General features: G+C 41.9%; 1 protein-coding gene across 1 annotated transcript; it reads right to left on the reverse strand.

Annotated features, from left to right (window-relative positions):
- Nucleotides 1-5,146: 5,146 nt before the first annotated feature.
- On the reverse strand, nt 5,147-13,891 carry COMMD8 (COMM domain containing 8). Its single transcript, XM_013005568.2, has 4 exons — nt 13,740-13,891; nt 13,209-13,361; nt 7,674-7,829; nt 5,147-5,987 (listed from the first exon to the last, which is right to left on the reverse strand). Exons 1-4 carry the CDS (start codon nt 13,881-13,883, stop codon nt 5,967-5,969), a joined length of 474 nt encoding a protein of 157 aa, XP_012861022.2. The 5' UTR covers nt 13,884-13,891; the 3' UTR covers nt 5,147-5,966.
- Between the last annotated feature and the right edge of the window lie 2,770 nt (nt 13,892-16,661).

The raw sequence follows: 16,661 nt of genomic DNA on the forward strand, positions 1-16,661 counted from the left end.
TATTGTCCACTATCAGGGAACTTGCATGCTTCCCAGAATAGTAATGGTCTGCTTTATTATGTGAGACATTAGAGCGATCAAACTTGTTCTAGAATGAATTGTATTGCCCCTTTCTGTGATGTATGATTACGATGCGTGGTGAGCAATAAATAACGAGGCTCCCTGGTACTCGAGAGGGTGGCCAGAAGGTGACTAAGGAGGTCGAAGCAGCGGCTTCTTCTCTGACGGCTGAGCCCCCTCCACGAGGACCATCAAGCCGGGCGGAGATGAGATATGCTACCATGAATTGCGTCTGACTCCATTACTTGACTCTATCCTTTAACTCTCATGCTCTCTATGACTTTACTATAATCTCTACTTATTATCGCTGTACAATTGCGCCTACCAAACCTGTGATGTTTTGTGGGGTTCCCTCTTACCCTTAACCCCACATAGTGGTCATGCAATTGGCTGATAACCATCAGGTCAGCAGTTTGGAGGCACCAGCCACTCCAGGGGAGAAAGACAAAGCTTTCCACACCCATAGAGAGTTACCGTATCAGGAACCCACAGGGGCAGTTCTTACCTGTCCTAGAGGCTCACTGGGAGAGTTGGAGTCAACTCAACGACAGTGAGTGAGTGAAAATAATGTGTGCATGGAGAATTATGTTCTTTTAAAAGCAATCTATATGAAATCAAATTAACAGCAACTTGAAAGATTAAATAGGAACCTTTGCGGACAGTGAATTTAGGGGGAGGAGCAACTCAGAAAAAGAAGGTGAGAAAGGTTGCATAACTCAAAGCATGTGATAAATGTCACTACGTGACACGTGTAGACATGTTGAATGGGTGTGTGTTTTCTTGTGTATAGTCTCAAAACACAAATTACAAAACAACACACACATTTCAGCTCTTCCAGATAAATCATAGATTAAAAAGAAAGGATCTGCAAAATACTGGGTAAAGAACTGGTATTCGAAATAGAGAACTCCTAACTCAACAGAGTAGACAAACCAATGACAAAATGCGCAAAAGTTTTGAACAAAAACTTCATCAAATAGCATCTATAGATGGAAAACATATGTAAAATAGTCTCAACATCATTTGTAACTACTGAATTACAAATTTAAAAAATGAGCTACAACTGCACATTTACTAGAATGGCAAAACAACAAAAACGAAACCAATAATACCAAATGTTGTCAAGGATGTTGTGCAATGGTAACTTTCCTTCATTGTTGTAAGGAAAAGCATTTCTTAGAAAGATAAATAGAAATAAATATAAATCTACTTGTAATGCAGTGAATTGCCAAAAGGCTCTTCTAGCCATATCCTTTGCTACTCCCATCAAATGACCTTCATTTTCCCCATGGGCCTGGGTTGGAGGGTGAGGGGTGTTGCTCATTGGATTAGGATTCAGCTGTTAATGATTGCTACCCTGCTCAGTATAAAATGAGCCATCTCAGAAGCAAGAAGGGTTCTGCGACCCTCAACAGGGAAAATCCAGGTGCAGAGTGTGTCCCTTGGATCCTTTTGTATTGAACCTCTTGGATCCAGGAAACAGCTAAGACACGAGAGGAGTGGCAAAGGAGCAGCAGCAGCAGAAGAACCAGGTGCTGAAGCAGAAGGCAGAGCAGTGGAATTCCCAGCCCTGAGGAGGTAAAGCTCAGTGCTTTGGGCAGGCGGTTGGTTTGTGGAGTGGGGTGCCTTTAGGCACTTAATTGGAGGAGCTAGTCTTGCTGACGCATAGAGCTGGAGCTGAGTGCCTTTAGGCTCGTCTTAAGGTGGAGTGGCATGCTCTCTGGGTTATTTATTGGCAGTTCTAAGAGCTCTATAACATTGTCTGAGCAGGGCAGAGGCTAGGTAAATTGGCTGAGAGCCAGAAAGAGGCCTGTCTGTTGGCATGGAAGGGAAAAAACTTTGCCTTTACTGAAAAACTGTATCGTGAGCATTTCTCACCTGTATTATAACCTGTTAACTTCCCTAATAAACTGCATAATCATGAGCATCGTCTGTGAGTGTGTGTGGTCAATGAATTACATACAGAACCTAGCTGAAATGTGGAGTGCAGGGAAAATAATTCCACAAGAGGAATGATTGATTTCAGAATAAAGTAGAAAGAGATCAATGGTGGGGGCATATCTGACCTCTGTCTTGTGGCAGTCCACCGTGGGAATCAGAGATGGTCAGATGTGGCCTTCAGGCCATTTTCTACACTGTGATATGATTCAGCCATTCCACTCTGAAGGACTTCCTTTTGAAGGGACAAGAAAGCTTGTAACAATTGCATACAAGAATGCTCATGGCAATTTATAAATGGCTAAAACCCCACACTTGAAACAACATAACATCCACCAAAAGGCAAACAGATTAAAACAAAGATACAAATCTGTATAGTTCTCAATAAATCGGGGATATAATGAACATGAGTGAAGCTCAGTGACTATGCTAAAAAATAATTTTTAAAAAGTACCTTCTATGTGAGTCATTTAAAAAAAGTCCTATCTGTTTACTTCTCAGGAGCCCTGGTGCCTAGTGGTTACTCATTGGAAGCTACCCTCAAGTTCAGAAGTTCAAAACCATCGGCAGGTCTGGAGAAAGATGGGGTGATCTACTTCCACAAAGAGTTAGTCTCCGAAATTCCCGGAGCAGTTCTACCCTGTCTTATATAGATTGTGTCAAAATGGCCTTAATTGATTGAAGCAAGCCAACAAATTCCAGCTATGATCCCTATGCCAAAAGAACAGAAAAGGATTGGTTTTCCAGTGAACTTTATATGGTTCAATTGCACACAGGGAACATGACCTATGCAAAGAAACCACTAATGACAGGTATAAAATACTGGGAAAAGTTACCAGCGTTCATAACCATCAGCAGTTCCAGTGTAATTTCAGGTGAAGTTGGGAATTCAGGAATCTTAGTGCAGTAAGCTTCGTAGTTTTTGTAAAAGACATGCATACTTTTGTAGCCCATGTGATGGGTCTCTCTAAAATCGATGTCATTGGTCTCATTCTTGGCACTGACCTGGGTCACTCAATATGGCTGTTATTGTTTCTGATATTAGTGCACATACCTTTGGCAATAAATTCATGACTATTAAAAAATATCAACTTGACATACATGGCCCCTAGGACTTCACAGCTACCATGTTTTCTGTTCAATGTCAATTACACACTTAGGGAACTTTATGTCACTTCCCCAGGAACTTTTAATAGCTCTCACTACTCCTGTAGTTACCACAGCCACCACACCCCCTACTCCAGGGTCACCTCTTTACCTCCTGTACTCCGTGATTCTATTTATTTATACCCTCCCTTCTCCCAAGCTAGTACGTCTGTGTCATTTAAGCATAGTGCTGCTAGCCAGGAAATAGGCCATTCAAACCATCCAAGCACCCTGTGGGAGAAGAGGCTACCTGCTCCCATAAAGATTTAGTCTCAGAAACCCTCAGGAGCAGTTGTACAGTGCTATGGAACACTGACTCAATGTCAGTGTTTTTGTCACGTTCTTAGTGTCATTTGTGTCACTGTTGCAGATGCTGTGCTAGTCCGGGTTGACTAGAGAAACAAATTCAGACACTCAAACGTGTGTAAGAAAGAGCTTTATATAAATGAGCAATTGTATATTGAGAAAACATCCCAGTCAGTCCAGATCAAGTCTGTAATTCCAATATTAGCCCATATGTCCAATACCAGTCTATAAATTCCTCTTCAGACTCATGCAACACATGTAGTGATGCTGAACGCAAGATCACAAGCCAGTGAGTGGAAAGTCTTGTGGATCCAGTGGCGGTGGAAACATCTCAGCGCTGGTGTGGGTCTTCATCTGGTTCCTCCACCTCCAGGGCTCTGGCTGCATCAGTGCATCTGCATGTGGCTAATCAACAGGAATGTCTCTCAGAGATGAAGCAGAGTGTTTCTGGCCTCCAGTGAGCTCTTTATCTCCGTCTTGCCTCCAAATGAGGTCACGCTGCGACCTGGTTGACAGGCTAGACTCCACCCCTTCCTCAAGTTAACAGTACATTACATCACTACCACAGATGCTAACTATAGCTTTAGGACAACAGAGGTATGATTGCCTAGTGGGGGAGTTACAGAATGAGGACACTCAAGAGTGACTGATAAAGTTTTCTATCTTGGTTTTGGTTTTTGCTTTAGTGTTCTATCTAAACTAAACAATATACATAATAAATGTAAAGTTGATAGTATGCTAATTATCTTTCTACAAAGTTTTAAAAGACTCGTGGAGTGATGCTACCTGGTGAGAGGGACTAGTGAGGTTTTTGCTTTTGACTTCCTTATTGAAGTAGCTACTGCACGGGAAATTCAGGCCCGAGCTCACAGACAGCGTGACTCAACGTACTGGTCTAGAACCTTACTGGCCTGTGGTGAATTCCACGAAACTTGACATGCGACGGTGAACTATCAGAGAAGCAAAACCCAAATATGTTGCACTAAGATGAGTAATATGAACATGGTCAGTGGTACCATCAGTCAGTAAACTGCTGAGACATGAAAAATTAAAGCACCTTTGCCAGGTTCTGGCTTTATGCAGGCTTCCGTGTAAGGAGTTCGTACCAGACGAGTAATCCAGTACTTCACTGAGCACAATGTGCAGAGGAGTCCTGGTGGTGGTGTGGTTATGGCTGGGTTGCTAACTGCAAGGTAAGAGTTGCAAACCAACAACCACTCCAAGGGAGAGTTCTGCTCCTCAGAAACTCACAGGGCAGCTCAACCCTTCTTACAAGGTCACTCTGAGTTGGCATCGACACAGTGGAGTGAGTCTGGCTGACTCAGTCTCCATCACACTAGATAATTATTAACCTACGTCTCTCTCATCTGTAATGATGAAAAGTAGTAATTGCTCTGGTCTCCTCAAAGAATATTCTAAATACTCGAAAGAGCTACACAGAGTGCTGTGTGGTACAAATGATTAAATGTGTCATAACGCAAATCTAATCCGCAGCCCCACAAAAGAAAGGCCTGGAAATTTTGCTTTCATGAAACTAGGGGAGCACAATTTGACTCGAGAACCATATTAGGGGTTCCTTGAGTTGTAATCAATTTGCCAACAAAGTATTTAATAAGTTACACAGTTTGCATATAACAGAGACCAGATAATATATGTATTTTTATGAAAATCACTTGAAAGAATATAAAATACAAAATAAAGTATGGCATTCTTTATTCACTCAAAATAATTGGAATGTTAAATGAAATTAAAAATGGAGTGTTTTCCACCAAGTTAATATCCAAAACAGCTAGTTTATAACAAAAATGAACATAGGATTTTTATCTGACATTTTATAATGATATATACACTCTACGATAGCATGTACTCTTTTACCAGAACACATTCTTCTGGCCAGACACAGAAATGCAGAAGTAATTGCTCCTTTCATTTTTTACTAATGTTCTAATCAAAATGTGTGTTTCTAGAATTTATACACAGAATTGTTATACAAATTTAGAGTATTTTTCCTCACTCATATCTGAAGGGCTTCTTTCTCAAATTTGATCTTTTATCATCTTTCCTTTGAAATATGAGAAAAATATGGAATCTCCTTAGTTAAATGTATACAGTCTAAGCCTTCTTTTAAAAAGTTATTTTAAAAAGTACCACAAATAATTACATAATACATGTCATCCTTGCTATTTACAGACTTCTTTTAAGCATCATTCAAGTATATTTGTGCTTTGTATGCTTACATTACATTCAAATTTGCCTTTTATACTAAACTGTTTATCGATAAAGATTCCTCAAATATTAAATAAATGAAACAAAATAGTCACTATGAAAATATAAACAGCTACGAGTTTTCTCATCTTCGTTTCTTATGCATTTTCTGCCAACCACGTCATTTCCTGTTCTTCGGGGAAGGTAATAACCTTTTATCTTTGTAATCTCATCTTTCTCAGTGTGGCACCGGACACTGCAGGTTTTCTGAGCGCACAGCATTCATCAGCTCTGTTCGTCATCACTTCTACTTATTTCAACTGCAAGACCACCTTAAAATAGAAAGGGCGGGGGTGGGGGGGGGATGGTACAAAAATCAGTGATGTCAGCTACAGTACGGATATACTCATATGCGAACAGAAATGCTTTGGAATTGTTGGGAGAAGGGCATGGAGAGGGCATGGAGTACTGGGGCGCAGAATCATGCACAGAAAGTGATGGCGGGTGCCTGCAGGGATCTGCGATGTGGAATCATTTCATGTTTATAACATGTCAGGTGCTACGGCATCCTGGGCTCCTGGGCATGTGAACCTGACCACAGGGAGAAGCTAAAGAATACTGAAGTGGACAAGCTTCTAGGGATTAGTTAGTGGCAAGCGAGCTTAGTCAGAACAGCTGACTAAGGCACTGTGGGGCACTGAGGACAGAAGTCCACCCTCAGAGAGCAGGCGCTCAAACAGAACACTTGTGGTGACGGCACAGGCCCCGCCAGGGTTCTGTTCATTATACGTAGGGCTGTTATGAGTCAGAACCAACTCGATGACACCCAACAGTGACAACAGAAAAAAGCAACCTTGGTAGAGCTATGGATTAGGCACTAGCCTTCCAACTACCAAGTCAGCTGTTCAAATCCACCGCTCCATGGGAGAAAAGTGAGGCTGTCTGGCTCTGTACAGATTTACTCTCAGAACCCAAGGTAGGGTTGCTGTGAGTAGGAATCAGGTCCGCTGCAGTGGGTAATAACAGAAAGTCATATATCAAGATATGTTTTAAAACAATTCTTCCTCACAGTAGCAGTTACGAGTCACACCGATGAGCCCTGGTGACATCCAGGCTTATGCACTGGGCTGCTAATTGCAAGGTCAGCAGTTCAAAAACACCAGCATCTCTGGGAGAAAGGTGAGGTGCTCTTTTTCTGTGGAGAGTGACCACCTCCGCAGTCCCCAGAGGGCAGTGCCCCTTGGCCGGACGGGGTCACCCTAAGCTGAAATCAACTCGATGGCAGTGAGGGTGACATGGGGTTACTGTCAACTTAGCCTCTGCTTTTTCTCTTTTTTTGTTTACATTTCCTGATTTTACTTGATTTCCAAAGCCATTTTATTGGGAATTATACAAATAACACATTATTCTATAGTTCAAACACATTAAGCAGTATTACACAATTGATACCACAATCAGTTTCAAAACATTCTCCTTCTTCTTGAACTCCTTGATATCAGCTAGCCTGGGCCTTTTCAAGGTAACATTTTAAAAGTCATTAATTAGTTCTATCTTGTCTCAATCTGAGTTTGTCATAATGACTACAAGGCCAATTTTGTCTTCTGTAGTTACAGGATTATACAAGCACTGTCCTTATTATTTGTCCAGTAAAAATGTTTCTTCAGGATTACAAACGTTTTTTCTAACCAGAAAAGTTCTTGAGAATAGTTTCACAGCTTCAAGACAGAAATATTTGTTCCACGAATCAGCACTAAAGCAAGAAGAATGCAGCTGTTAGCACAGTTATTTTCCCCAACGAGCTGATTGATACGCTATGTTCACAACGAACAGTGGAAAGGTCTAAGTTATCATTAACTTAATATCTGAAAGTAGATACAAAATGTATCAAGAAAACACTTCTTGGTAGTTTACGTTTCAGGAAAAAAATATTAAAAATCAAACTATGGGTTTTTCTTCATTGCTTTAAATGCATCAAAAGTATAAAGATGTAAACCAGATGACAAAACGAAATCCAACACCTTATTAGCGGCTTCCAAGGACTCGATGAGACTCTGCAGCTCTTCTCTGCTCATCTCAACACAACAGGGTGTAGCCGCACCCTTTTCCTTCACGTCCAGGTGAAGGGTTAGCAGTGGCATCTGTAAGGCAGCAATCTTGTCACTAGAAAGTGCAAGCTGTTTAAAATAAAGAAAACGGCAATTAGTAATTAAAAATGACGACATTCAATATGCACCAGAGCTTAGTAACAGTACATTTAGGAACCACAACAGCAACAACAAACAAACAAAAAGCCTCCAAATAAGGACTCCTGCCTACGCTCAGGCCTAGGAACAACTGTGAGGATGGTGCAGGACCGGCTAGGGCACTGCGTCCCTTTGTTGTGCTTAAGGTCCCCTTGGGCCGCATCCACTTGATGGTACCTAACAACAACTCCTGCATGGGGTTGTTGCTGACTGTGAGCTGGAATCAACTTGAAGGCAGAGGAGTTTGGGGATTCCTGCCAAGTACAGGCACAGTGGGAGAACTGCATTCAGCCCACACCACAACAACATATATTCGAACCCTAGAAAGAGAAAGTAGAGAGAGTAGCTTAGGGCAAAAGACAGGTCAACAGCTTCAGGTGGAGCAGGGCTGTGCCTGGGCAATAGTGGCTATGACAACAGCAGCAGGAGGTGGGTTCCTAAAGCGGGGGAAGGGGCCCAGGGGATGACCATCCAGAGAAAGACAAATGAGGAACATGTGGATAAATACTTCAATTAAAATGCTTACTGCATGACCAGCTATCAACTAAACGATGGAGAAAAGTCATCAAGACGACACCTTCAGTGACAGCCACTCATCAAAAACACCTGGGACCCCTACCTCACGCCTCACTTTGTCCCACAAAGCATCTCCGGAAAAGCGGAGGAGTCAAGTACTTATGTGACTATGCCGTTTCAAACAAGCTCTGTAGCTTCACGAGCAGATTTTAAAAGGACGCTTTTCCCCTGGAATTTGCCCCTGAAAACCCCACAAGAACGGAATCATTATCTGCAGTACTCCCTACTTGTCACAAGACGACTTGAGTGTGGACAAGGGATTTCTGCCCCAAGGACCACCTTCAAAGGCTCTTCCTAATCTCACACGTACAGTAGAATCAAATCTTCATCTAGTTAGTGCCTCTATGCTCCCTCCACTGCAAGGACTCCTAACATCTGAGAACTGAAAGTGTCACCTTCCAGATGTCCACCTCAGGCCTCATTCTCAACATCGCCATGAAAGAGAAATGCATGGGCTATTCCCCGCCGACGCTTGAATACCACCAATGGTGAGCAACATGAGAACTCAAGATAAAATCATTTCCAGATACTCAAAGAGGTCAAAAATTTTTTCCCTCTATGGAATTCAAATCTATCTTATTGCAAATAATACTATCTGAGCCCTTCTCCCAGCCCCTGTACCCAGAGAATACCTTCGTTCCCCACATCCAGGACCGAGTCTTCTAAAGCTAGCTTCACTGAGGAGAAGGGGACTGCCAGAGGTGCACTAGGTTTTCTCACAGGAAATAGAATGAAATCTTTCAGAAGGTAACCTCATACATCATGAGTTGGAGATCCTGATCATTCTTTTCTAGTTGAGCTCTAATTTGTTAAAATATCTATTAAATTAGGCAGCCATAAATTAAAAAACAAAAACAAAACAAAACACCAAACTAAGTAAAAAGGACTCCTGGTCTAGAAGGAATATACTAAATCTCCCCTCTGCTGACAACACTGCATTTCCACCAAAAAACGACAGTAAGAGGTATTGCCTTACATATATTTGAGTTACAGGAACTACACTTGTGATTGTCAGTATACCAGGGTTCCTCCCACCAAAAAAAAAAAAAACTGGAAAAAGCTCCGCTGGGTGGTGCATTCGTAGTCTGCATTTTTCCCTGCTGGGCAAGCATCAAGCAACTCACTCTGAGTTCATGCACCCAGTGGCGCTGCCTGGGAAGGTTCTCTCTGGTCACAGTGATTTTTTTCATAAAAGCAGTTTCTCATGAACCTCATTTTTTGTGATGGCCAATGTAAGAGAAGAGCACGTGGCTGTGACATTTGGTTTCCTGCTCGGGAAAAATGCCGCAGAGACTGTTGCAATGTTGAACACAGGCTGCAAGAACAGCGCTCTGGGAAAAATCAAGTGGTGTTCTCATTTGAAAAGGTGAAATGTTGATTGATGAAAAACCTTGTTCTGAATGTCCATCAACTTCCGAAACGGACGAAAATGTGGACTTGCGGTACGATTAGAGTTCATTCCAGCAGGTCAGACTGTTTTAGAGGTTCTGAAAAGATTGCGCTAATGAAAGGTCTGATTTGAGGCAGATGGGGGAATGGTTTTGTCACCCCGACAATGTACTTGTTCACGCAGCCATCTCAGTATACCAGTTTTTGGCAAAAAGCAGCATGCCTCTCTTAACCCACGCACTGACCTCGTTCCATGGGACTTCTTTTTATTTCCAAGAATGAAAAGTGACATGAAAGGACAGTGATTTGACGACTTAGAAGAGGTGAAGAAAAAAACGAGGGAGATGCTATCAGCCATCCATACAGATGAGTTTGAAAAATGTTTCCAAGAATGGAATTCTAGATTTGACAAATGTACTCAGTGTAACGGAGACTTCTCTGTAGGTGATAAGGTTATTTTGTAAAAAAAATAAATAAATAAAACATAGCTTAGGAAAAAAAATTGGGTTTTTTTTTTGGATACCCCTTATATCTGGAACAGTACAGCTTCCTTGAAGGAAGTTACAGGAAAATACAATGCAAGAGATATGGGGTAAACAAACAAACAAGCTGAGTTATGTGAACACACTCCAACCATTTGATCACGATAATATGATAGAAGAGAACAATGGGTTAAAAAAAAACGTTCATATGGCAAGAATGCTGAATTTAGAATTAGGTATCACCAATGTGGACCAGCTCATAGATCATAAAGGAGAATTAACAATGAGAATTTAATGGATTTTCAAGAAGAAAGAAATGTTGAGGCAATAATGACAAAGAAGAAAGAGAGAATTGGTTAAAAAATTTCACAGAGAAGGATTGATTAGCTGGAGTTTTTCTAAGTGAAATCAGAGGTTTCAGCTGCTGGCAAAGGCGGACCCAAATGCCCGTGGCCTTGCTAGAGCTGACAGGCAGCTTCGGGAATCTGCGCGATGTTACTGTGAAATACACGAGGGAAAGCAAAGGCACATAGAAACAACTCGCACTGATTCGCACTAGGGACGCCAAGGGTCAGCCTAGCTGATCCACGGCCTTCTGCAACGGACAGGGTCTGTGTCCTAACCCTTCTTGTCAGAATAATTTTTTATGATTTGTGCATGTATGTAGTACATACAAACATAGATCTGTACGTTTATATGCAATGTCTCCCATCACAGAGACAAATAAAGATAACATTTATGAAGATACTGATAATAAAAGGAGTGCGGGCGGGGGGACTGAGAGCTGGGATTCAACTGATGTCAACATCAACTTAAAAAAGGATTCCTTAGAATACACCCATCTTAAAATACAGGAATGGCCTGTAATCAACAAACCGTTGACCCGAGCTGCACTGTGGTAAAACAAGCATTGCTCATATCTGCTACTATTAACAGTTCTCTTTCCTCTTTTCCATGTATAGTTGGCTTAACTTATAGGAAAAATCTCTCTTTAAGTGATCTCTGCTGGGGTGATTTTGCTTCATTGCTGTGATCGACTGTAAAATAACTGTAAACTTTGACTGCACCATATTTGAAGTTAAATATACCTTTAGTTTTTTATCACCTGCAGATCCAATAAACATAATGCTCATGAAGATCCTGAAGAGCAGGGTTCTCAACCTTCCTAATGCTGCGACCCTTTAATAGAGTTCCTCATGCTGTGGTGACACCCCCCCCTCCACCATAGTATTTTCGTTGCTACTTCATAAATTGTCATTTTGTCACTGTCATGAATCGGGCGACCCCTGTGAAAGGGTCGTTCAACCCCCAAAGGGGTCACAACCCACAGGATGAGAACCGCTGTTGAAGGGCGTAAGGCCAAGGCCGAAACCAAAGAGACCTTTGAAGATGACACAAATTCATCTGTCTCTAGGTGGTTATTTATTTAGTCATGAACCCACTTACGGTGCAGTGAAATCTTGGCTCCTCTATCTCTGTAACTCCTACCAAATGACAGGGGTGGGGTGGGCGTGCTATGTCAATAGGGTATGTGCGACATTAACATAAGGGACTGGTCGGTTTTAGTCGCCATTCCCTCGACTATAAAAGAGCTACTTGCGAAGCAGAAAGAGAGAGTATTTCTGGGGCCATCAGGAAAGAAGAGCATCAGTGGGGCATGTTTGAGATCCCTCCCTGCCTGAAGTGGCAGAGGCAGCAGATGCCATGCCAGAGGCAAGAGCTGAAGAGCAACAGCAAGATTATAAGACCATGAGGCAGAGCAGTCGGGGGCGGGGGTGGGCGGGGGCGGGTGGAGAAGAGGTGGAACGGGACATCGAGGCAGGGAAAAAGTGACCACTAAGAAGCTGAAGCCCAGAGAGCGACTTGGCTGCTGGCTGAGAGGTGTTGCCGTAGTCCATTGACTATCTCCTTAACATTTTATGATCCTGACTTGGGGTCACCTGTTAACTTTCCTAAAAAAAATTCCATAATTACAAGAATGGTCTGTGAGTTATGTGTGACCATTGCTACGGACTAGGGAACCCAGGGTGATGGGAGGACCAGTTCACGTCACAATGGGGTGAAATAGGACTATAGGGTGCTGACCGCTGTGTTGAGGCACCTGGCCTTGAGTTGGTGTGGAGCTGGATTCTCCCTTGAGAGGATCCACGAGCTCCTTCTCCCTTGTGTAGCCAGAGGAGGCTAGATATAGCCTGAGTCCTTCCCACACCACCCAACTGTGTTATTTTCTTATATCTTACCCACAAGACGGGCTCACTATAAAGTCAAGAAACACTGCATTTTTCCCTCTTCATCTTCTGTTCTTATTTCTGTGTATCTAAAAAGGAGGATTGCTGAACTAAAATTTTTCTTTACGAGTTCTACTGATCATGACTCATCAAAATGTTTATAAAATGTGTTTAATAACATATATTCTCCCTACAAGTAGAATCACATTTACTAATATCAAAAAGGATTTCAGGTCTAGAAAGTTTAAAAGTACCGCATGTTAAATATATACAATAGGCTTCCAAAAGTTCATGGAAAATGGTCTGAAAAGATAATGGCATTTTTCCATGTACTTTTTGAAACTTCTCATATTGGTCTATAACTTATGACATTTAATCATTTAAAAATCTAGTTGACTAAATTTACTACCTATGTAATATTTAATGCTACCCTGATAAGATTTGGATGCATGCGTGCAGTATACTCATGCCCAAGTTAATGAAAAAGATAAAATTTAAATTACCTTTGATACGCCTTGGAGACAATATACTTTCAAAGTAAAAGAAAATTTAAGACATAATACTATAAAAAATGTTAAGTATTTCTCTCAATTCAAAAAATAAAAGTAAGCATACTCCTAAGGCCATAATCTCACCTTTAGCTGCCAATCAAAGTCCTGAAGCTGGGCAGAGGAAATAGCCGCGATTTCCCCCAACAGAGCCTGCTTGATTTCATCTTTTCGGCTTCGCAAGCATTTCATGATTGCTTCCTGATGAAAAGAATGCAACTGATTCAACTGCTGAGATATCTATGAAAATAGAAACAAAGGGTTAGAAAGTCAGCAAACGGCACTTTCTGTTTAAATGTGAATACATACTTTTGTCTCATCTACTTCTTAAAAGTGACAATAAAAGAATAAAGAAAACACTTCGATTAACTACAAAACACAGGCTGCTCTGAAGAAGAAGGATGAAGACTTCTGCTCCTGTAAAGATGTACAGCGTAGGGAAGCCACGGAGGCAGTTCCATGCTGTCTGACAGGGTCACAATGCGTTGGAATTCACTTGATGGCCTCTAGCAACGTACACTCACCTATGATGACCTTTACACAGCATCTCAAAGACAAACTTCATTAAAGACATGCGGTGTTTACTATAAAGGACAGAAACTTAGAGAGTGTAGTTACCTCTTCATCAGATAAACTTTTGCCCACGGCATCTTTGAAAAATGTGGTAATGTCTTCTCGAACGTGAATCCACTCTGTTGAATCCCAAACGCTCTGATAGTCTTGGTAGAGAGGATAAGCCCGGCCACACATGCCATCAATCATTTTGTGAAGAAGCTAGAGGCAGGGAAAAAAGGAAGTACTCATAATCCTACGGTTGACTATAAAACAGCGAAGCAAACATGTCAGGGAGTTCATGTTATTTGTCATTACAGTTGAGTATGTAATTAATTTTCAGATGATTTATACTAATTCAAAACTAGAGCTCTATCAAAATCTCGGGTTTCGTATTATGTCCATTTACAAGAAGCTAAAATCTTTTGTAGAAACCCGACCTTTTACTCCTGCAAGGTCAGCAGTTTGAAACCACCCTGGAAGAAAAATGAGGCAGTCTGTTTCCATAAAGATTTACAGACTGAGAAACCCAGGAGGACACTCCCAATGGGTTCCTAGGAGTGAGAATTGACTGGATGGCACTGAGTTTCTAAAGCATGTGCCCGTCAGGGCAGAGGTGGGTCAGTGGGTTTTCTAGGCAGGAGACCTAGGTTAGGTTCCCAGCAATGCATTTTTCAGTGGTGGCTGGTATGTAACTACGATGCTGATAGGTTTCATGAGAGTATCCACACAAAGACAATCTAGGAATAAAGATCTGGCTATCTACTTCCACATCATCGGCACATAGGACCACGTTGTACTTGTGGTTGCCATGAATCAGCAACTAATCAACACCACGAATTAACAAGGGGCTTCAGAAAATTTGTAGAAAACTTCTATCATTTTAATTCCATCTGCCCAACTTTTTGAGGCCTCATCTTATGTAAAACAAAAAACCAAAAAAAACAAATCCCCTGCCATCAAATCAATTCTGATTTTTAGCATCCCTACAAGACAGAGTAGAATTGCTGCAATAAGTTTCTGAGTCTTTAAATCTTCCCCCCACCCAATAATTTTATTGGCAAATAATTTACATAACAGAATTGAATAGTTCTATAGTTCAACCATATCAAGGGGGAATTGTACATTTATCAACACACCCATCCCAGAGCATTCCCTGATCCCATGGTTGATTCGCCATAAAAGTGAGTTGTGCAATCAATGATAAATGAAACACCGGGGTATAGAACCTACAGGGAAAGATAACATAAGGGGTGGGGGGTGGGGGGGCTGTAAGGCACAATATAGAGGGGTGGGGAAGATAAGATGGAAAGGACATCAAGAAGGCCAGGAAGGAAAAATATGTTTGGAGACTGATTATGGAAGCAATGGTACAATTATGTTTGACATGACTGAACTATGGAATGATATGACATATGTATTAAGGCCCAAGCTACAGCAAATAAATGAAAAGAAAGAAAAAAAGCATAGATCCAGGAAGGAGTTCTGGGCTAGCAGTAAATCCTCACTCCAAATTAAGAACGGTTAGTTCTTACATCATGGCCCTGTTTGATACTCACCTTCATGAAATAATCACTAAAGATAAGGGTGCTACAACAAAGTGTGGTGAAGAAAGTAGATGGTGCTCGAATAGCGACCAGGGTTTTACAGGTTTGTATTCAAACAAGCAGCTATATAAGCGAGGAATCAACTAAGTCCACCCCAAAGCACACCATCTAGTGTGATCCAAAGATGACAATTACAAAATTCAAATATGGTGAAGAGAAAAGTATCGGAGCTAAAATTATGAACACCCAATTTGTAGAAGGCTCTTGAGGACAATGGGAGCCCAAAACCCCTCAGCAAAGTATAGTCAGACCAAGCCACTGGCAGAGCCACAATAGCCAAAGGCAAGGGTCTGGAACAGCCCTCCTAGCAGGCAGAAAGCATTGTAACCTTGATTATGCCAGACAGAACTTACAGGAATTTGTTCTGGGGGCAAGTATCTCTTAGATGTTCCATGACAAGAACTTCTTCCCTGGCTTCTTAATGTTGATGGGGGTCTTCTCCCTCTCACATATTATTTATATTTCTGCCTTTAGACTAATGTGGTCTTATCTTTACCACCTTCGTGAGTTTGGTTTTCATTGTTTTCTGTGGGGTTTCCCAGCTGTGATGCTTAGGAGTGGATGTACAATAATAACTGATACCGGTTTACAGATTCTCCAGATGTCCCTGGGTGGCTACCTCTAGCTTGTGGGCCTGCTACTCCCTCCCCCTGTGCCCTCTTCCCTCCGTCTAACCTGTGAGATTCCTACCCATCTTTGGACTCCTCCTAGAAGGTTGTGCTTTTGCTCTGGAAAGACTTCTTTTGACCCTTACATGTTGCTTTGCTCTTCCTCTCAGAGCAGAACTGCTGGATAACTGGATTGCCTGCCTCAAAGGGCTCTGGCTGGGCCTCCCTCCACAATCTACCTTATCCCTTTATGGCACTTTGCTCAATGTTGTCACTTTTCGGTGAAAAGCTAGCTGAATGAATGAAAGAAGCTGCTTCCACCACCCCACTTCTTGGACAGTGTATACACACTTATTTTAAGAAAATATTTCAGAGACTCAGACTCACTGCCATCATGTCAATTATGACCCATGGCGTCCCTCTGAGACCGAATAAAACTGTCCCTATGGGGTTTATTAAGTTGACACTGTTTGGGGCTGGGGCTGCCCTCATGGAGTGACTTGCTGCTAGTTTTGTTGCTGTTCTTTTGATCTTCAGAGTAGGCGATGGCTTCTTGGTCTTCTCCGGTACCCTGGTAACCATGGTTGTGGTTGTTGTAGTCAGTACTGCATTTCAAGCAGCTAATGGAAACATTCGGTTCTATCCATTCTGGTTTGGAGAGGGACAGTGGGTGTTAACCTCATAAACATTGGCTTTAGGAGTCCTGTTTGTGGGCTGGGAGGGATGGGAAATGACCCAAGAAGGGAAATATGGAGGTTGGGCAAAGGTAGAAA

This window comes from Echinops telfairi, unplaced genomic scaffold, assembly GCF_000313985.2.
Source record: "Echinops telfairi isolate 266 unplaced genomic scaffold, ASM31398v2 ScPeMD7_7468;HRSCAF=8506_0, whole genome shotgun sequence".
NCBI classification, from domain to species: domain Eukaryota; kingdom Metazoa; phylum Chordata; class Mammalia; order Afrosoricida; family Tenrecidae; genus Echinops; species Echinops telfairi.